The sequence below is a fragment of the Dermochelys coriacea genome, chromosome 14, assembly GCF_009764565.3.
Source record: "Dermochelys coriacea isolate rDerCor1 chromosome 14, rDerCor1.pri.v4, whole genome shotgun sequence".
NCBI classification, from domain to species: Eukaryota; Metazoa; Chordata; order Testudines; family Dermochelyidae; genus Dermochelys; species Dermochelys coriacea.
The window spans coordinates 36,699,573-36,721,034 of record NC_050081.1 but is presented as its reverse complement, the minus strand read 5'-3'; the positions used below and the strand labels follow the sequence as shown (position 1 = coordinate 36,721,034).

Below are 21,462 nucleotides of genomic sequence, written 5' to 3'. Positions count from 1 at the left end.
CCAGGTATACATGTGGACTTTAGAGCACTAAGAGGAATCTTCCTTTAAACAGCAAAGTCTTCTCACTCTTAAATGTACCAGAGCTGGCTTTCCATTATAATACTGTATTAGATTAATCATCACCAACCGCTTTGTTCTATCCAGATCCCCAGCACAGGATGATGCTGAAAGGGAGGCATATTAGGAAGGATAGAGGTAGGATGGGGAGAAGGGGCTGATCTCAATATGACACACTCAGCTGAATGAGAACACCCCAGGGAGGAGAATACAGCCTGAAACAACAGCTTGGAGACTAACTGCCCCCTGGGTGTTCCCATCTCCCTCTCCCCAGCGTTGGAGACCTGTGATAGGCATCAAGCACGCCCATCCTCAGTGCCTCGCCCCAGTGTCAGTGGTGTGTTCTTGCTGCATGCTCCCAGCATGCCTGTTGATACTCAGCACCGTATCCAGGGGGAAGGACTGCTCCAGATTCTGGCTTACATGAGGGAGCCAGGGATAACTGTCCAGCCCCACAGCTGGAACCTCCAGATCTCAGCATCCACACAACAGAAGGGGGAAACACTCAATTCCCAATCCTCCAACCTTCCCCCCCCACTCCTCCAGATCCTTAGGTGCATGCACAGCAGGGAAGAATGTTGGGCTGACAGGCACACCTGCTACCAGGTTCCCCTTCCCAATGTCAGTCCATTTCCACTAGCCCTAACCTGAGCTTCCCAACCCCTCTCTCTTTCCCTACCTTCCCCTGGCTGCAGTCCCAAAACTCTGTCACCAATATGCCCTGACTGGCCACTATACCAGTGGTAATGAAGGCTATGACTATACTAGCATTTTTTTTTTTTTTGTCAGTCAGGGGTGTGAAAAACACCACCCCAACTGACATAAATTTCACTGACAGAAGTACCAGTGTGTACAGTGCTAGAGCTGAGCTTTAGGAAAAGAATGAGTGCTTACATGCTGCAGGAGCTTGGTTCCGGGGTATAACCGATGGAGGTGCCATAGGAGCTGGAAGACAGAGGAGATCAGGGTGAGGATTTAAAGCACCTTGCAGGAAAGGGAAGTGCTGCAGACTCTCCCAATTGCCACAAGGCTTCTTCCAGGAGTGTCCATACAGTGGGCAGCTATTCTCAATACAGTGCAGCCTCTCAACTGATCACTGCTCTTAGCCATCCCCCCTCAGGAGGCCTTGGAAATGCATGACATTCTGCCCCATCCCAGGGGTGGGAGTGTGGTGCAGCTGGAGATTTGCCATTTGCTAGCACGTGCTAGCTGGTCCATTACTTCATCAAAGCAAACCTTCATGCCCACTGCTAATCCGTGGCATTCATGTCTCTTCATCTGCAAAGTACCTCACAATCACTAATGTGACACATGAAGTTAAGGCTCTAGGGCAATGGTCCCCAAACTTTGATTGTGCCCCTCCCCTATTCTTCCCCACTCACCCCTCCACCTGGGGCAGGGGGAGAGAGAAAGAGCTTGGATCAGGTAAGGGGGGTGCAATCAAAAATCTGGGGACCACTGCCCTAGAGTCAATTGGGGTTATCAGGGGATCAATGTGGAACTTACCCTGCACTGTCAGATTTATAAGAGCCAAACATTTCATAGACAGGGACAAGGTAATACTGTAAACTCCTTGTAACTCTCTGCTTGCGTTCTTCACTATGAAATCCCCCTGGGATACAGTGAACTGATCTGTGAACTTGCTATTCAAAAGACGAGACTTTCCATTGTTGATAAAAAGAACCGATTCCCAACTGGAATTGGCAGAGTTCAATTTCTCCACCTTCATCTGTGCTGATGTGTTGAGTGGAACAGCTACTTTGTGTCCTTCAGTTACTGATTTGGAGATATTGAGACAGTCTTTGAAATCTAAAGAACAACAGAATAGATTTAGTTTGGCTCAGGGAGGCCTGTTCATGTCAGATATGAAGAAGTTAGTAAGAAGGGGTGGCAGCAAGTAGTGTACAGGGTACCTGGACCACACACCGTGTTTGTGGACATAGCTGTTCCTTCTGCCTTCCTCTCCCTCACACTCTACCACCCTCTGAGGAAGCTCTCAAGATGGATCCCATGTCAATTTCTCTTGTTGTGAGCATATGAGGCTGTTGAAAAGATTAGCAGAGACACAGGTTGTGGTGGTGTTGACCCATAGCCTTGTATCCAACCAGAACACACACTCGTACTGGTCATTGTTTGGACAAAACTGGAGCATGGATAAGAGAGCTGACTGCCTGTGACTTAACCTGGATGAGACTGAGGTGATGTTGGCTCAGGGAAGCCTCTGGAAGTGTCAGGGTCTGTGTGCCATTTGATGCTTAAGTTTGCAATCTGAGGAGGGGGGTATCTTGTCAGACACCCAGCTGCTTGCTGAAGATCAGGTGGCAGGAAGAGAAAAGTTGGCTCTATTGCTGACGTACAGCCACTATTTTACAACTGTTTCTTTATCCTCCATGCCATGGTCACCTTGCAGCTAGACCATCCCAACATGCTCTGCTGGGGGCCATAAAACCATTTGGAAATTTAAGCTGGCGCAGAATTTAGCAGCTAAGCCCACTTAGCAAGCTTCTTTGTTTTGTTTTTTTGGGAATGGGGGATACATTAAAACTCAGGCTCTACAGTCTGCACTAGCTGCCTATCAGCTTCCAGGTTGATAAGGTGTTGGTTTTGACCTATAAAGACCTAAATGGCCTGGGACCTGCCTAAGAAACTCTCTCTCTGCTGTAATGTGGTCTGGGGGCACCTGAGCTGGAGTCCCTTGAGCATAAATCAGGGGACTGTCCGCAGTGTTTTGTTAGCTGCAAGCCTTGAGAATTCTCTCCTCGCCCACCCCCCATCCTGGTATCTGACGACCCAACTCTGTTCCTTTTTAGGGCATGCTCTAGGGCGCACCCTGTTCTCCCTGCCTATGGGGGGGTGGGTCAGGCTGACTGGTAGTGGGGATTCTGCTGAGTGAGGTAAATGAACAGTTTTGTTGGTATTCTGATCAGGTAGACTCTAGTCTAGAGTTTCTGTTGAAGTATTTTTTAAAACAGACTGTGAAAGGCTGCCCAGAGCTTCAGATGGTCTTTGGTTGTAGATTGTAAAAGAGCATTTATTGCTATTTGTACTAAGGGATCTAAAGGTGAGCCTGGGAATGACACACAAAAGTTTCAGGCCTTACCCACAGCATCCCACTGCTAATCTTTGTAGTTTCAATCTCATTTTCCTATTTATAAATATTTTTCTTGTCATTGAGACCCCTAAGATTGTCTGCAGGATAAAGGTGCACTACTGTAATATAAATCAGCTTTTAAACCTGCGTTTTCTTTCCCCCACCCCATTATCAGCAGAGCCATCCTCACCTCAGGGCTGCTCCCCACACCCAAACTCCATATTGCCATCCCATGTCTCCTACAAATCACCTCCCCTCAGCCTCTCACTGGGGATGGCACAAGCCTCACTCACGCCCTGACCTCACTTCTTGCTACTGACCTGAGGAACCCCATGCCCACACTTGCTACAGCCTCTACACTCCTTTGCCCCCCTCACTGTGGACCCCAGCACCCTCCATTCCCCCCCGTGGCTGTAGTGCCCTCTCCTCAACACTGCCCCAGCCCCCCTTGCTCCAATCCCTGCAGCCCCAGTCCCCCCACTCTGGCTACAGTCACCTCAGCACAAGCCTGCACCCTATTGTCGCCACTGCAAGCTCCCCTGCAATGGCTGTAGAAGGTGGGGGATCCCTCTTAGCAACCCCTCACCCACAGCACCTCCTAAGCAACAACCCCCTCAGACTCTCCAATGCCATGCACTCCCCCATTTTTTTCCCCTTGCAATGGCTATGGTGTCATCCAGCTCACCCCCCACAATAGCCTTTAGTATCCCCATTCACAGTCCCTCCTCAAGGGCTGTGGTGCTGCCATCCAGCCCACTTCCAGTCACTATAGTCGTGGGGCAACCTCGCAGCGACCACTGGATCCCAGACCTTGCCCCCGGGAAACTGGCTTTGGCACCCCGGGGGCCCTGCTTGCTATGGAGCCCCCCCTCCCCAAAGCCCACCAAACAAGTCAGACCCACCAGGCCCCCACTCCTACAGCCTCAGCATCCCACTTGGTCAGGCCTGGGGTTCCCAGTCCCCCCCCACTGTTCTCCTTCCCACATGCCCCCCTTCACTACAGCCCCCCCCTTAACCTCCAGTCTCCCCTCCCCCAGTTCCTCCCTCGCCGCACACCCCCGGGGTTACACCTTGACCACCGCCCCCCCCCCCCCAAAGGCCAGGCCCGGCCCGGCCTTCTGTCCGCAGCCACCCCCCACTCCGGTCCGGCCTCCCCCGTGTCGGAACCGGTCAGTCGCCCCAGGTCCGGGGCGGGGGGGGGGGGAGGCAGCCGCGAGACGGCTGCTGCAGCCACTTCCGGTGCCTCACGCGGCCCCCCATCCCTGGGGGTAGCAACAAGCCCCCCCCTTACCAGCCTCGGCCTGGGTTTCCGGGGGGGCCGCCGCCAGCAAGCACAGGGTGAGAGCGAACCCCGCTTCTTGTGGCCCCATGTTTTGGGTCCGGACAGCATGTGCCGGGGACGCTTCCGGCTCCCGTCGCCTCCTGGGAGTTGTAGTTTCTTCCCCTCCGTCTGTCCCCTGGGCCGCGCTCGCTCGAGGGACTGCAGCCCCCCCGCACCGAGTGGGAGAGGCCGGCTGAGCCGTGGTCACCAGTGAACTACAACTCCCGTGAGGCCCTGCGGCAAAATGGCGATGGGGCGGGACAAACCATCCCAAGCTGTTGTTTTGCGACAGCCCCCTCCTGTCCCTGTGCCTCCAGGGCCACCCAGCATCCCCCTTGCAACAGCCCTGAGCCCAGTACCACGGAGCCCCGGTCCATAGACCCCCCCCCCCAGCACAGGCCCCCACCCGGCATCCTCCCCCCAGCCACCCCCTTGCAACAGCCCTGTCCCCACTTCCCAACAGAAACCCAGGCACCCCCTTGCTGTGACAAGCCCTGGACTACCACCCTCCTTGCAGAGTATCTCCCCCCCAGCAACAGGCTCATCCAAACCCCTCTCACTATGGAGCCCCCTCCTTAAAATCCCTGCAGCGGGGAACATTCATATCAATAACAATTTTAAAAAAAAGCTTAAAAACGAGCATTGGTGTTGAGCACCTTTAACCTCAGCCGGACGTTGCTGTGCTACTTAATCCATATAAATCAGTGAAGAGCCTCTAAAACCCCCTGATGCTAATAGCTCAGCAGCCCTCAGCTCTGTGTTTGCTTGTGTAGAACTAGGCGTATTGTGATTCTCTAACTCACTGATACTCAGAGCTCAGTGGTTCCCAAGCCCAGTTAGCCACCAGCATCACCCGAAAGAGCCATAGGCGTGGGAATGATGGGGAATATTTAGTTTTTAATTATTCTCACAGCAAATAAGTTAACTTAATTGGTTAATAACCTAGTACAAGCATCCTGATTTGTTAACAGATTGGTTAATTAAATCATAGTATTTTTAAAATCGTGTGCTGCCAAAAGTCACAGGAAACGCATTAAAGAGCCACTTGTGGCTTGCGCTTCAGTCTCAGTTATCACTGCTCTAATTTATAATATTCTATTTCTAAATGTTTGGGTTGGTTTGTGTTTTTTCTCCTATAGCATGAGCTCCTTTGTTGTCTTGTGACCTGAAGGATTTCTGGTTTCTTGGCTTGTCATCACAACTTCTCCTTGGTGGAGCATTTTGCCTCTCACTCCTGCACGTCAGTGCTTTCTTCAGGTCACCACCGACGAGCACAGCTTGCTTCCCAAATATTCACGCAGGTTACCATACTATCTTCTTTGAAATTCCACTCTGCTGGAATTTTTACTAAACATAGATGTGTGCATTTGTCCACTTAGACACACATGCCATTGATATCAATGGGAATAGTCACATAGCTTAAGGTAAGCACTTGTTCAATTTTTTTTTTTCTGGCTAAAGACCTTAGTTTACAAGGCAGTATTAGAATAATTGATTCACTGTTTCTACCAAAGAATCCTTATCTCCTCCAATGTCAATATATTCCTATAACATTTTTACCAGTTTGGACTTCCAGTGATAAGTAATCTTGTTTATTGTTTACATAGAAATTCCTCCTCCTCCTCACTTCTTTAGCGAAATTCCCCATCCTGCAAACACTGAAGCATGTTTCTCCTCAATCCTTTTTCTTAATTGTGTGTATTATATTAGTACCCAAGAGCCCCAAGTCATGGCCTGTACAAACAGGGACCAAAAAGATAGCTCTGCCCCATACAGCTTAGTTACTTGGTTACGTACATTGATTATTTTTCTACTGCAATGTTGATTTCTAATTGGATAGTTTATTTTCCTAAGTGTTTTTGTTCAGACATATTTATAAAGGGTGTCCTTAATTCTGATAAGTGTCCTTTTCTCTAACAAAGCCAATAAAGATTTTTTTGAACAAAAAAGTTACTCGTTTGCGTTGGTGTCAAAGCAAATTCTATTCCTCTACCATAGTACAAAAAAAAAAAAGGCACATGAATTCCAATCCAAATCAATTCTGTTCACAGTAGCACACTTCTACGGTATGGAACACAGGCTATAGACATCCTGAGTGGCTAATATTCATGAGTTCCTTTACTTCAGTATCAGTTGCATTTTTCAATACTCAGGTTTGATTGAAATCAGCACAAAGCAACCAGATTACACCAAAAGCCTGACTCTTGCAGCCTGAAGCTATGACTCTGATGCTAAAGCACTATTTTTAAGGGATTAACCCTGACACTGCTACTCTCGTGGCTACCAAGGCTCCTTTCCCATTAGAGATATTTGCATATGAATGTCTACAGACCCCAGTTAGGGTCTGATCTATACTAGTTATACTGCTATAGCTATGTTTCAGAGTAGCAGCCGTGTTAGTCTGTATTCTTTTTGCTATAGCTATGGCGGCTAGGGATGTGATTTCCCTCCACCAATATAGTTATACACCACAGCCCCAATCTGGCTGAAGCTGTACCAGGATAAAGGTGCCTCATACCAATAAAACTTATTTCCCTTCCAGTATAAAGAACAGACACACCAGCATAGGCACATTTAAATTACTAGAACTGTCTGCACCAGTATAAACTGGCAAATCTTTCTAAGCAAGACCAGGCTTGTGTCACTTTGGTGGGGATGCTGCCGAAAACTAAAGCCTGTTAAGCTTAAAGAATTCACATAAGTTTAAAACAGCAATATTTTTGTTTTTTGGGGTATCTGCGTTTTTTGACTAAACAAATCAAAATTTCCCACAGAAAGCAAATGGCTGAGGATAAAATTTATTTTACTGACAACCTAATTTTCCAGCCAAAAAAATTTTAGGGTGAAAATTTCTCACCAGTCCCCACTGATACTGTTAGACCCACAAGTTGGACCACAAGAAAAGCAAAAGGTAAGCGACAGACACTGATTAATAGAAAAAGATCACTTGTTTGCATCCCTTTAGGGTAAATAACCTGTCCTTCATCCATGTTCTGCCATCAGCTGTTAGAGCAAGGATGGCAAGATTCCAAGAGTCTGTGCCTGGAAGTCCTCCCAAATCACCAGGGCTTTGACTTGTCTGAAAAAGTTTTGTGCAGTCCAGGCACAATGTGTATGTAATTAGTCCACATACCCATCAATAGAAGGCCTGCTTTCCAAAAAAAGTCCAACTAAGGCCTCTACGTACAGCTGTCTCGGTCAGCATGACAGGTTAAGGAAATAAGGATGTCCTAACATTTCACGGGAACTGGCCATAGACTTTACACAATTAGCATCGCCTTCAGTAGGCTTCGTCGGTCGGGGGGTTCCATTGTTGGCACGCCGTCTATTTCTAGATGGCTTTAGTACACCATCCCGACATCAACAGGAGCCCCACAGACAAGTAGTTACTTACTTTATAAAGAAGGGGCCCCGATGGGCTCTTAGTCATGTCTGCTGGTTTTTCACATGGTATTTAGTCATAGGCATTTCTATAGCATTCAGCTGAGCACCTCAAAAGTAGTAAGGGATTTCGATTCCACCCTTGTGATCAATTATATTGCTGGTTTACAGCTGGCTAAACAGAGGTGCAGAGAGGCACAGGGACAGCACCGAGGAGAGACTAGAACACAGGATTCCTGTGCCTTCACCCCAAACCTCTCTTCCCTAAGGGGGGGCAGACAGTGGCCTTGTCAGTATTCCCATTCTCTTCCCAAACTTTCTCCTTTTCCCGGCCACAAAAGTCCCTCTTTAGACCTGAGTCGAGGTAAGCGTTGGCCTCCGGTGGGGGACAGAGGGACTAAGAACAGGCTCCCCAAGCCGAGATGTTTGTTGGGGTGAAAGTTTTACATTCTGCGTTGGCTTTTCCATGGCCCGAGCCCCTCCAGCAGGGGGTGCCCTTTAGCATCTAACAGCCTGGATCTGTTGATATCCCCCTGGGTACAGGGAAAGTCAAGTCAGGGCTGCCCCGCTACACCATGTCTGCCGGCAGGGGCCACCCCTTTTCAGCCAGGAATGATAACAGTGAGCCAGCAAATACAAAACTTTCCAATGGGAGCTTTATTCAGTCCTCTCTCAAACAGTTAGAAAAACCTATTTACAGATGTTGGGCTGGATTCTCCTGTTCCCCTCATGTAAATCCAGAGACCCCATGGAGCCAGCACGGTGTCAATCCAGAGAAGCTCCTCGATGGCAGAGTCACGGCTGGATTCTGATCCGGTCGGCCAGTGTGAATCAGGTCACTCCAGTTCTGTGCATGCCACTGGTGCAAATCAGGTGTGACTCCTGATTTACACCAGATGAAAGGGGAATCAGCCTCACTAATGCCAGTGGGGTTACTCATTTACACCCAACAGCAAAAGCAGGGTCAAGTCGCTTTGTCTCTGTCCCCTGGCCCAGGGCAAGATAGGAGCTGGTTCCCCCTAGAGGAGAAAGACCCCAGAGGAATCTCCTTCTCCAGCTGCTGGAAAGCATCAAGCCACAGTTGGGGGGGGAGGGAGCAGGTGCTGAGGAGCATAACCCAGCCCTGAATCACCCCACAGACGTCAGGATGCAGACCCACTCACACCTACCCCCCAAAAGGCTTCTAACATGATTGCAACCTTAAGTCACATCTTGGAAGGTACATCCAACTCCACCCCAGCCAGGGGTTCCAGGGTGATCAGCAAAGTAGCCCCTCAAAAACTGATGCAGAGGGACAGGACCAGTTAGCCCCCACCCCTGCGACCGGAGGGAAGGGGAGCGTGTCATCATGTAACCCTGTTGCTGCTGGAAAGAGATCTGCCAAAGGAGAGATCCAGTTTGGGGGAAGGAGCATACAGGGAAGGTGCTGCAATTTAACCCCTTCCCTGCTGGAGATCCACTGAGCTTCCTGATGTAACTGCTGGACACAGTGCAGTGGGATCTCCCCCCGCATCGGATGGTGGGGAGCAGCAGTCCACTCCTCGGGGCTGGGCGCGGGGTCCCCTCAGGAGCTCTGCTTCTGCCTCTTCCAGAAGCGCTTGACGTCGGAGTGGCCGGCAGGCGTCACCACCATGAGGCGCTTGGCCGGATTCTCGAAGACCAGCACGCCCAGGTCCCGGGCGTGGTTCCGCAGTAACTCAAAGTCCACCTGGGACAGGAACTGGTTGTACAGCACGCCTGTACCGGGGAAAGGGAGGGATGGATAGAAGGAAAAGTGAGAGACGTGGCGAGATGGAAGGAGGGGGAATGGGGCAGAGGGGAAGGAAGGATGGATGGAAAGAAAAGGGGGAGAGATGGAAGGATGGAAAAGTGGGAGAGATGGAAGGAGAGGGAATGGGCAGAGGGGAAGGAAGGAAAAGTGGGAGACGTGGAGAGAGAAGGAGAGGGGATGGGGCAGAAAAGGGGAATGAAGGATGGATGAATAGAGGGGAAGGGGTGGAGTGGGGGATGGAGAGAGGGATGAAAAGATGTGTGGAGGAATGGAGATGACAGAGAGGGAGGGAGAGATGGATGGAGGAAGAAAAGGAGGCCAGGACAGATGGATAAGTAGAAGGGAAAAGGGGAGGGAGAAGAATGATGGATAAGTGGGATGGAGCAGAGAGGTGGATAGAGGACAGATGGAGAGATGGGTAAGTGGAATGAAGGGAGGGAACAGAGGCGAATGGGGCAGACAGGGAGGAAAAAACCCATTAGGCTCCATCAGGGCACCATCTCCTCCCCTGCTGCTGCCCCCCCCCCAGCATCCAGCCCTCCCCCCAAGACACTCACCCTCGGAGAAGCGCAGCCGGTCACGCTCCAGCTCCCAGAGCCGGATCTGATCCGTGATGGTCGGGGGCAGCACTGGGGTCTGCGGGGGGAGCAGGCGAGGAGTCACTCGGCAGCTACCAGCCCCTCGATCCACCCACAGCTCCCAGGGATGGAGACCATCTAGGCACCCATAGGGCCCTGATCTCTATGGTATCTGTCCCCTCCTCTCTTTCCACTGGGTCTCTGGACCCTCCCCTGTCTCAAACCTGCCTCCTTCACCTGCCCTGTACCATCAGTGATGAGCTTTTCTTCTAGCCCAGGCCCTTTCATCTCTGCCCTAGCTAGTTCACTCCAGCCCCGAGGAGTTAGGGAAATACTGTCATCAGTGCTATACAGATTGGGGACCCAGGAGTCCTGGGTCCCAGCCCCCTGCCCGCTCTAACCCACTAGACTCCACTCCCTTCCCAGAGGTGGGGATAGAACCCAGGAGTCCTGACTCCCAGCCCCCCAGCTCCTCACCTGTCTCAGCATCACGGGGTGCGCTCTGGTCCGTAGGAAGTGGATGATCTGCAGGCAAAGAGGACATTGTAACCAGCCGGTGCGCCCTAGCAGCCGCTCACAGCCTGTCCCTCTCCCCAGGGTTGCGGGTACAACCCCATCTTGGATGATCCTTCCCCGTAACCAGACTGTCCCCTTGGGGGGTGAGTGCGGGTCCATATGATGCCTCAGACACAACACCCCCTACCCCCAGCTCTAACCACTAGACCCCACTCCCCTCCAAGAGCTGGGGACAAAACCCAGGAGTCCTGGCTCCCAGCACCCCCTGCTCTAACCAACTAGACCCCACTCGCCTCCCAGAACTGGGAATAGAATCCAGGAGTCCTGCCTCCTGGTGGGAGTGCAGAGAAGGGGACTGGGTTATCCAAAGCAGGAAATGTTTGATCCATTTCTCCCCCCAAGGGGCAGGCTGGAAGCCCCACTGCTTGGGATCAGGTCCCAAGGTGGGAGCCCTCACGGGGTCTCTGTGATCCCATGGCCCCTGTCCCCTGGCTCTCACCTGCTCAGCCGTGATGCCGTTAGCGATGGCCTGCTGGACGCTCTCGCGGGTCACGTGGGCCACCACCAGGTTGGGGAAGCGATACTGCATCTCGGAGAAGAGTGCGATGAGCGCGATCTGCAGCTCTGAGTCTGGGGCGGGTCAGGGGGGCAGCGGATAGGAGACAAACAATCAGGTTGTGGCCTTATCTAAGGAAGCCCCACCCCCTGGAGGCGTGACCAGCACCATCCCATGGAATCAGTGCCCCCCAGGGAATCATCATTCTTTGCAGTGTATGGAGGAGCCCACCCATAGATCTCCCTGCATGTACACACGGGGGTCAGGATCACCGACCCTGTGTCAGAGGGGGAAACCGAGGCACAGAGATCTGGGAATGGAACCCAGGAGTCCTGACTCCCAGCCCGTTTGCTCTGACCCATTAGACCCCACTCTCCTCCCAGAGATGGAGATAGAACCCATCCCCCCTCCTCTAACCACAAGATCCCACACCCCTTCCAGAGCTGAGTATAGAACCCAGGAGTCCTGACTCTCCCCTCTCCCCCCAGGATTCTGGCCTGTTAGGCAGCAGTTGCTGCTCTCATTTACCCCCCCGCACTCCGCAGTGAGGAGGGGATAGGAGACTAGCCATGTGGGCGACCCCTGGCCCTTGATCTCTGACCTGTGTACGCATAGACCCTGTAATTGGTCTCTACAACGATGAAGCCCTGGTTGTGGGTGTCCGTGGTGGTGCCGGAGATTCCTGAGGACAAGTTAATGGCCAGGCGGGTGGGGTAATAGCGCCGCGACTTCCTCTGCAAGGGGGGGAAACATGGGGTGTATGCAGAGACCCTCATCCCACGCGTAGCTCTGCCGGTGCCCCTCAACCCTGACCCACAGCCCCCACCTCTGCCAGTGCCCCTCAACCTCGACCCACAGCCCCCAGCTCCCTCCACCTCTGCCGGTGCCCCTCAACCCCGACCCGCAGCCCCCAGCTCCCTCCACCTCTGCCGGTGCCCCTCAACCCCGACCCGCAGCCCCCAGCTCCCTCCACCTCTGCCGGTGCTCCTCAACCCCGACCCGCAGCCCCCAGCTCCCTCCACCTCTGCCAGTGCCCCTCAACCCCGACCCGCAGCCCCCAGCTCCCTCCACCTCTGCCGGTGCTCCTCAACCCCGACCCGCAGCCCCCAGCTCTGCCGGCGCCCCTCAACCCCGACCCGCAGCCTCCACCTCTGCCGGTGCCCCTCAACCCCGACCCGCAGCCCCCAGCTCCCTCCACCTCTGCCGGTGCCCCTCAACCCCGACCCGCAGCCCCCAGCTCCCTCCATCTCTGCCGCTGCCCCTCAACCCCGATCCGCAGCCCCCAGCTCTGCCGGTGCCCCTCAACCCCGACCCGCAGCCCCCAGCTCCCTCCACCTCTGCCGGTGCCCCTCAACCCCGACCCGCAGCCCGCAGCTCCCTCCACCTCTGCCGGTGCTCCTCAACCCCGACACGCAGCCCCCAGCTCCCTCCACCTCTGCCGGTGCCCCTCAACCCCGACCCGCAGCCCCCAGCTCCCTCCACCTCTGCCGGTGCCCCTCAACCCCGACCCGCAGCCCCCAGCTCCCTCCACCTCTGCCGGTGCCCCTCAACCCCGACCCGCAGCCCCCAGCTCCCTCCACCTCTGCCGGTGCCCCTCAACCCCGACCCGCAGCCCCCAGCTCCCTCCACCTCTGCCGGTGCTCCTCAACCCCGACCCGCAGCCCCCAGCTCCCTCCACCTCTGCCGGTGCCCCTCAACCCCGACCCGCAGCCCCCAGCTCCCTCCACCTCTGCCGGTGCTCCTCAACCCCGACCCGCAGCCCCCAGCTCCCTCCACCTCTGCCGGTGCCCCTCAACCCCGACCCGCAGCCCCCAGCTCCCTCCATCTCCGCCGCTGCCCCTCAACCCCGATCCGCAGCCCCCAGCTCCGCCGGTGCCCCTCAACCCCGATCCGCAGCCCCCAGCTCCGCCGGTGCCCCTCAACCCCGACCCGCAGCCCCCAGCTCCGCCGGTGCCCCTCAACCCCGACTCGCAGCCCCCACCTCTGCCGGTGCCCCTCAACCCCGACCCGCAGCCCCCACCTCTGCCGGTGCCCCTCAACCCCGACCCGCAGCCCCCAGCTCCCTCCACCTCTGCCGGTGCCCCTCAACCCCGACCCGCAGCCCCCATCTCTGCCGGTGCCCCTCAACCCCGACTCGCAGCCCCCACCTCTGCCGGTGCCCCTCAACCCCGACTCGCAGCCCCCAGCTCCCTCCACCTCTGCCGGTGCCCCTCAACCCCAACCCGCAGCCCCCAGCTCCCTCCACCTCTGCCGGCGCCCCTCAACCCCGACCCGCAGCCCCCAGCTCTGCCGGCGCCCCTCAACCCCGACCCGCAGCCCCCAGCTCTGCCGGCGCCCCTCAACCCCGACCCGCAGCCCCCAGCTCCGCCGGTGCCCCTCAACCCCGATCCGCAGCCCGCAGCTCTGCCGGTGCCCCTCAACCCCGACCCGCAGCCCCCAGCTCCGCCGGTGCCCCTCAACCCCGACCCGCAGCCCCCACCTCTGCCGGTGCCCCTCAACCCCGACTCGCAGCCCCCACCTCTGCCGGTGCCCCTCAACCCCGACCCGCAGCCCCCAGCTCCCTCCACCTCTGCCGGTGCCCCTCAACCCCGACCCGCAGCCCCCACCTCTGCCGGTGCCCCTCAACCCCGACTCGCAGCCCCCACCTCTGCCGGTACCCCTCAAACCCGACCCGCAGCCCCCAGCTCCCTCCACCTCTGCCGGTGCCCCTCAACCCCGACCCGCAGCCCCCAGCTGCCTCCACCTCTGCCGGCGCCCCTCAACCCCGACCCGCAGCCCCCAGCTCCCTCCACCTCTGCCGGCGCCCCTCAACCCCGACCCGCAGCCCCCAGCTCCCTCCACCTCTGCCGGCGCCCCTCAACCCCGACCCGCAGCCCCCAGCTCTGCCGGCGCCCCTCAACCCCGACCCGCAGCCCCCAGCTCTGCCGGCGCCCCTCAACCCCGACCCGCAGCCCCCAGCTCCCTCCACCTCTGCCGGTGCCCCTCAACCCCGACCCGCAGCCCCCAGCTCCCTCCATCTCTGCCGCTGCCCCTCAACCCCGATCCGCAGCCCGCAGGTCTGCCGGTGCCCATCAACCCCGACCCGCAGCCCCCAGCTCCGCCGGTGCCCCTCAACCCCGATCCGCAGCCCGCAGCTCTGCCGGTGCCCCTCAACCCCGACCCGCAGCCCCCAGCTCCGCCGGTGCCCCTCAACCCCGACTCGCAGCCCCCACCTCTGCCGGTGCCCCTCAACCCCGACTCGCAGCCCCCACCTCTGCCGGTGCCCCTCAACCCCGACCCGCAGCCCCCAGCTCCCTCCACCTCTGCCGGTGCCCCTCAACCCCGACCCGCAGTCCCCAGCTCCCTCCACCTCTGCCGGTGCCCCTCAACCCCGACCCGCAGCCCCCAGCTCCCTCCACCTCTGCCGGTGCCCCTCAACCCTGACCCGCAGCCCCCAGCTCCCTCCACCTCTGCCGGTGCCCCTCAACCCCGACCCACAGCCCCCAGCTCCCTCCACCTCTGCCGGTGCTCCTCAACCCCTACCTGCAGCCCCCAGCTCTGCCGGTGCCCCTCAACCCTGACCCACAGCCCCCAGCTCCCTCCACCTCTGCCCTTCAACCCTGACCCGCAGCCCCCAGCTCCGCCGGTGCCCCTCAACTCCGACCCACAGCCTCCTGCTAGCCCAACCCTGGGCTTCCCCCACCCCAGCTCTGCCAGTGCCCCTCAGTCCTTCTCCACATACCTTTCTCTGGAAGACCAGACCAAATTCCCGAAGGTGTTGAAGAAAATTGAGCAGCGAGTCACTCATTCCCTCCACTGAGTAATCCTGGGAGGGGGCGAAAGCAAAGACGCTTTATTTCCAGACATAAGGAAGCCCCAGCGCAGCTCCCATATTATCAATCCCCTCAGAATCGCTCCCCATACCTCTGCCCTGTCTGATTCTACATGTTCGCAGCCAGGGGGCTCCCAGTCCTGGCCCTTGGGGGGATGATTTCACAGCCCAACACAATTCTCTCCCCACAGCCTGAAACTGACCAGTAGGGTCTATTTCACACAGCTCCCCTTAACCTCCCTCCTCTCCTCTCAGTAGCAGCCAAGTCCCTGTAGATGTTTTCTACCATGTGTTGCAGGAGCAAAAGGAAGGAGGGTCTAGTGGTCTGGGCTATGCGCTGGAGCTCAGGAGATCTGGTCTCAATTCCCTGACTCCCTGCATGATCTGGAGCAAGCTGCTTCATTGCTCTGTGCCTCAGTTTCCCTAGCTGCGCAATGGGCGCGATACCCTTTCCCTGTGAGGCTCTCCTACGCTATGATTGTAAAAGGGAATGAACAGCCAGCAGGTCTCCCATGGAGAGGTTCATGATAGAACTTACTGTGTTTGCCTTCTTGCCTTGTACAGCTGATCCAAACCCCAGTTAAATCAATTTGCTCAAGAGCGGAGGCTGGGAGCCAGGATTCCTGGGTTCTATCCCCAGCTCTGGGAGGGGAGTGGGATCTAGTGGGTTGGAGCGGGAGGAGGGCTAGGAGCCAGGACTCCTGGGTTCTATCCTTGGCTCTGGGAGGGGAGTGCGGTCCAGTAATTAGAGCAGGAGGTTCCCAGCCATACCTTGCCAAGGGTGGAGAAGCTGAGCTGAAAGAGGAAGGACAGGATCTCCACTAGGTCCATGCCCCGGGTCTGCAGGGGAGATAACGAAGGGTTAAAACAGCCCAGGGGGCAGGAGGCAGAGATGCAAGAGGTGGAGCTGCAGAGAAGTGGGGAGGTAGTTGGAGTGGGGGGCAGACAGTGGGGGAGGGAGGATAGTGGGGGGAAGGGGACTACTCCAGCAGCAGACAGAGGGGGAGGCAGTGGGGGGCTCTATGGCCTGGGGGGAAGAGAGAAAGGGGGCAGGCACTGTGGGGGGGGGGGGGAGATCTCACCTCTGCGGACTGCAGGTACTGCAGCATGAAGTACCAGAGCTGGGAGGACGTGTCCAGCAGCAGGAACTGGAAGCCGGCGGAGGTGATGCAGGGGGGCTCTCCGGGTTCGCTGCTGAGGAGGTGCGGGGGAGACAGGGATCAGGACTCAGCACGCCACGCAACTGCAGGCTGGGTCACTACAGCAGCCACTAGGAGGCAGAAAAGAGCTGGGGGGTCCCCGGCCTGTCCAGCCCTCGGCCTTGCTCCTTAGGTGACTGGAGTGGGGGGCTGGTTGCAGGGGAAAGGCCCCACATCCCAGTCTCCCCGCCAAGCCAGCCAGTCCCCGGCCTTGGGGCTGAATCGGAGCCGGCGCCCCTTAGAGGGAAAGGCCCTGTGTCCCCACTCACCTCTTCATGAGCCCGGCTTGGATGAGGAGCTGGGCTAGATCCTGGCTGACGGCGGCGCTGGGGGAGCCCACCATGAAATGCAGGATCACCTGGGCCAGCAGGAGACAGACACATGGACAGGTCAGACCCCATTTGCAGGTGCTGCCCTTTTCTGCCACCAGAGGGCCTCTCAACCCTGTTCCACTAGTTAATGGCAAAAATCCCTCCTGGAACCCCGCCACGTCGCCGTGCGGCTGTTCCCCAGCCGCCCCGCCCCAGAGGTGGCTGCATCTCAGTGTGTGGGTGAAAGGATGTGAAGCATGCAAAGTACTTTGGGATACTTTGTACTGGAGGTGTTTGGGAAATGTTTACAGCGTTATCTTAGTACAGAAGTGTCCACCCAGTTGAGTCAATTGGGGTCTAGTGGTTAGAACAAGGGGGGGGGCTGGGAGCCAGGACTCCAGGGTTCTATTCCCAGCTCCGGGAGGGGAGTAGGGTCCAGTGCTAAGAACAGGGTGGTGGCTGGGAGCCTGGACTCCTGGGTTCTCTTGGGGTCAGCGCAGGGGGTTTGCGCATTCACCTCCCATCTCTCCTCGGCGTATTTATCCAGCGACGGGACGTCCCGCGCGTGCTTGTCTGGTCCCAGCTGGCTGGTGTCATCGGACCAGGCCTTGCCCCTAGAACCAGGGGCGAGACACAAAATGGATTTGCCAGGGTCAGAGCAGGCCACCTGTTGGACCTGTGATCAAATAGGCACTGGCTCTTTAAACCCGCACCGCACGGTTGGAGTTACCCAGCCTGGCATGAACACAAGCCTTCTGCGGACTTCGCTGAGCGGCAGCGCCACTAGGTGGCCACAGGTGTGAACTGCAGTTGCCTTTCTATGGCAACTCGCCCCAGGTTCCCCAGCAAGGCAGTGGTACAGATGAGGCTAGAACCCAGGAGTCCTGACTCCCAGCCCCACCTGCTCTAACCTATTAGACCTCACTTCCCTCCCAGAGCTGGGAACAGAACCCAGGAGTCCTGACTCCCAGCCCCGCCACTCTACCAACTAGACTCCACTACACCCAATCCGAGGTATGCAGAGAACCCAGAAGTCCTGGTTCCCCACCCCTCCCCCCCACTCTACCTACTGGACTACACTACTAAATGACTAATTGACATAGAGACCAGATCCAAGTAAGTAAGTATTCTGATCTCAGTGATCCATCAGGACTCCTGGGTTCTATCCCCAGCTCTGGGAGGGCAGTGTGGGGGAGGCGAGGGGCTAGGACGCAGGACACCTGGGTTCTATCCCCAGTTGTGGGAGGCGAGTGGGGTCTAGTGGGTTAGAGCAGGGGGGGCTGAGAGTCAGGATTCCTGGGTTCTATTCCCAGTCCTGATAATGATTTGTATTGTCATGAGCGGATCCGGTCCCCTCTCTGTGCCTCAGTTTCCTCCTCTGGGCAGTGAGACTAGCGACTGCCCTGTGGGGGCGCTGCACTGCACACGGCTGGGGTTTCCAGGGGGACCTAAAGGAATCAGGTATCCAGCACCGGCAGTCCAAGGGGTCAGTCAATAGAAAGAAGGCACCTAACTCCCTTAGGAACTCCCAGCTCTCCTGCGCAGGGTGCCTGGGCATCCATGCAGTGGCTCCCCACCCTCCATCCTCAGCTTCTCACCCGCCCAGCAAGGCGATGCGCAGGTTCTCCTTGAAGATGGGGTTCAGGACCAGCCCCTGCAGGCCCCCCGGGAGCAGCTGGGTGTGCCAGAGCCGCAGCCCCAGCAGGACGTCAGAGCTCTCCTCCTGCTCCCTGTGGCGAGACCAAAGCACAAGTGAGTCGAGAGCCCGCGGCCACCTACAGGCTGCAGGGAAAGTGCTGGGACCCCAGCTGGGGGGTCAGGAAGAGATCTGGGACCATGGAGTGACTGTGCACAATGAGGTGCATTATGAGAAGTTTATGACCTCCTCTGGTGCTGGTCACTGGACTGGGGAACTGGCTGACTTATGGGATACGGGGCCGTTCTCCTCTAGGGGGCGCTGGCTCCGATCCAGCTCCAGGGCAGGGGACTGGCTGGCTTGGGGGACAGGGAGTAGGACATGGGGCCTTTCCCCTCTAGGGGGGCACCAACCCTGATCCAGCTCCTGGCCAGGGGGACTGGCTGGCTTGGGGAACTGGGTAGTGGTGACCCCAGATCAGTATTCAAAGTTCCAGCTATCCCACCCAGGCCACCTCAAAGGCCCTCCAGCCCCTGGACTCACTTGACGTATTCCTTCTTTACCCACAATGCCACAGCCGCCTGGGGGAGGGGCTGCTCCAGGAAGAGCATCCGCATCACGTAGTTCTTCGCCAATCCCGGCAGCTCACTGTGAAATAAAAAGCACAAGGACAGGCCCCCAGGGGCACTTGACAGGACAGCTCGACTAGGGCATGCCCGGGGTAGACAAGCCCATGGGTCCAACCTCATCTGGCATAGTTGGAATGCGGGATACCAGACTAGATGGGCCCATAGGCCTGATCTGGAATAGTAGGGAGCAGGCAGGATACCGGGCTAGATGGGCCCAGGGGTCTGATCTGGAGTGGTTGGGGAGCAGGCGGGATACCAGGCTAGATGGGCCCATGGATCTGGTGCAGTGACAGAATATCAGGCTAGAGCCAGGCCAACAATTCCTCCATCTCTCAGAATTAGCCAACGATTCTCGATACCCGACCTAAGAAACAGCCCCAATCCCCATCCCTATATGGGAACCTCAGGCTAGAACAGACCCCATCCAGCCCAAACTCCTCTCTCGGGGTCAAGACACACCCTAGTGGACAGTGCTGGAACAGTCCTCCCAGTCTGCCCCTTCCCCCCCCAGACCCAGCCGTCCCGCTGGCGGGAGGGGCCAGCCCACGCACCGGAACACAGCCAGGCAGGTGGCGGGGTGGTTGTAGAGACGATCCAGAATTCCTGGGCTCAGCCCCCGCAGGAATTCGTGTAGGTTCTTGCATTTCAGCTGTACCCTCTGCAGCTTCATCATGGAGTCCATCCCCTGGAAGGCAGCAGGGCAGATCAGGCATGAGCAGGGAGCCTAGAAACTCATTGGCCACAGGAAAAAATGCACAACCACCTTCTCTGGTGGTTGATTTTTGAACGGACACAGCTAAACAGACTCCGAGAAACTGCCTCTGGTGTCAAGAGGTTACCCAAGGGCATACAGGGGTTCGGGTTTCCCTGCAGCTCAAATACCGCTTCACCTCCCGCCGTGAGGAATTAAAGTTCTTAAAAGATGCCAGAAAAGTTAAAAAATCCCCCCTAAAGACCATGCCACTCAGCTCGGAAAGGACGAATTTCATGGGGATGGAAATGGCAAGGCTGCAGATGGCGTTCGAAGGCCGACTATTGTAGAACACATAGAAAGCGCTGAACATAAACGGAAAGAAAAGGAACAAAAACGAGGGTGAACCAGCTAGGCCATCAACAACGGGAAAGGAACAATAAACTGAATGGATCATTTCAGGGTTTCACTACTGTAAATATATCAGTAAAATGCTGTGTTCAACCGATATCTAGATATACTCTGGCTCAGGAAACTAAAGTTTAGTGTTCCATTGTAACCCCGGAAAAACAGATTTTTATGGTTTGGGTTTTTTTTTTAATTGGAGAATGTTGGTGTTTTTATTACGGAAAACTAGGATCCTTGATCATGACAAAGGGGGTCTGTGCCAGGTAACCCACCTTTACCCACCGTGTACTCCCTCTCCCTCTAGTGGCAGAACCCCAGTGAGGTTTCCGACTCCGGCAGCACCTCTGTGGTCTGGGATCTGCCCCCTAACTGGGGTGCGACATTAGTTTGGCTCCACTCCCTTGTGATTTGTGAATAGAGGCTAATCTGCACCAGGCATGAGTGGATATTTAGCACTGACTCTTGATGCTGGGAGCTTCAGCTGATAAGCTCCTAGGCCTGATTTCTAAAAGGAGTGTTATTATATGCATTACGGTAGTGCCCGGACAGGCGGAGCCCAATTGCATTAGGTGCTGTACACACATGCAGCTGTGGCTCCAAAGAGCTGAAAATCTCCAGCTAGGGGCACTGGTTTATTGTTATTATTTATTATCTGTAGTCCAGCAGCACCTAGGAGCCCAGACATAGACCAGACCCTACAGTGACAGGCACTGCACAAACATAGAAGAAAAAGACGGTCTTTGCCCCACAGAGCTGACAATCTAAGCATTAAGACAAGAAACAGAAGGGCAAGGAGCACATGGGAAGAATGAGACAGCGTCGCTCGGCAGCTGTAACACACCAGCAGCCAAATGTGTGTGTGACAAAGTGGGCCTATTCCATGGTTTTGATTAATTAAGCCAACGACCATGCCTCAGTTTCCTTCTGTACTCTTCATTGCTGCCAATTGGGAGCAAAAGAGTTACGTCTGCTCTTGGGGCAGAACAGGACACACAAGGAACGTGTGTCGTCTGGGGAAGACTGAAGGGGTTGTTAAAGGCTGACCCGTACTAATGGAAAACCCAAGACGATGATGGAAGCTGTGACGGGGAGGGGGATGAGGAGCCGGCTTTCAGGAGAGGCCGGGCTGCTCTCACCTGAGACTGGGAGAAGGACTAGACTGGAGTTCACAGCAGCCTGGCCAGATGGATTATGTCTTAACCTTCATTACGCCAGTCCTAACCTAAGGACTTCTAGTCAATCACTAAACCCTGCTCTGGTTCGAAAAGGTTTGTCCCTGCAAACACAGGCTGGAGTGCACTGATCCCTAGAGAGGGTACAAGTCTCTACAGGAGTCTAGTTAGGCAGAGCTCACAGGATGAAGCAGGAGGGCTGGAGCCCAGAGGTTCAGTCTCGGAGGAAGAGTGGGACCCCTTGGGGGTCTGGCCCATTGACAGGGTTCCCCCAGGGGCCAGGGTAAAAGCTGGGGGCACTGACATGGTGGATCCATGGCAGCAGGGATCACGG

General features: G+C 56.2%; 1 protein-coding gene and 1 pseudogene across 3 annotated transcripts in view; one reads left to right on the top strand and one right to left on the bottom strand.

The window, feature by feature from the left end:
* LOC119842653 overlaps nt 1–21,462 on the top strand; it is a 1,040,433-nt pseudogene that overhangs the window by 265,183 nt on the left and 753,788 nt on the right.
* The window catches only part of GTF2H4 (general transcription factor IIH subunit 4), a 15,334-nt gene continuing 2,356 nt past the window's right edge, over nt 8,485–21,462 (bottom strand). Inside the window, exons 2-14 of one of the 3 annotated variants that reach the window (XM_038371169.1) lie at nt 19,409–19,542; nt 18,772–18,876; nt 18,191–18,322; nt 17,110–17,206; nt 16,551–16,639; nt 16,165–16,276; nt 15,854–15,922; nt 14,993–15,076; nt 11,873–12,005; nt 11,215–11,345; nt 10,677–10,724; nt 10,179–10,257; nt 8,485–9,587 (exon numbers count right to left, since the gene is read on the bottom strand). In XM_038371169.1, coding sequence (XP_038227097.1) covers nt 9,415–9,587; nt 10,179–10,257; nt 10,677–10,724; nt 11,215–11,345; nt 11,873–12,005; nt 14,993–15,076; nt 15,854–15,922; nt 16,165–16,276; nt 16,551–16,639; nt 17,110–17,206; nt 18,191–18,322; nt 18,772–18,876; nt 19,409–19,539 — 1,383 coding nt within the window. In that variant the 5' untranslated portion in view covers nt 19,540–19,542 and the 3' untranslated portion in view covers nt 8,485–9,414. Of the gene's footprint in view, nt 9,588–10,178; nt 10,258–10,676; nt 10,725–11,214; nt 11,346–11,872; nt 12,006–14,992; nt 15,077–15,853; nt 15,923–16,164; nt 16,277–16,550; nt 16,640–17,109; nt 17,207–18,190; nt 18,323–18,771; nt 18,877–19,408; nt 19,772–21,462 lie in introns of all 3 variants that reach the window. The other 2 variants (XM_038371170.2, XM_043496884.1) reach the window with 2 other exon arrangements.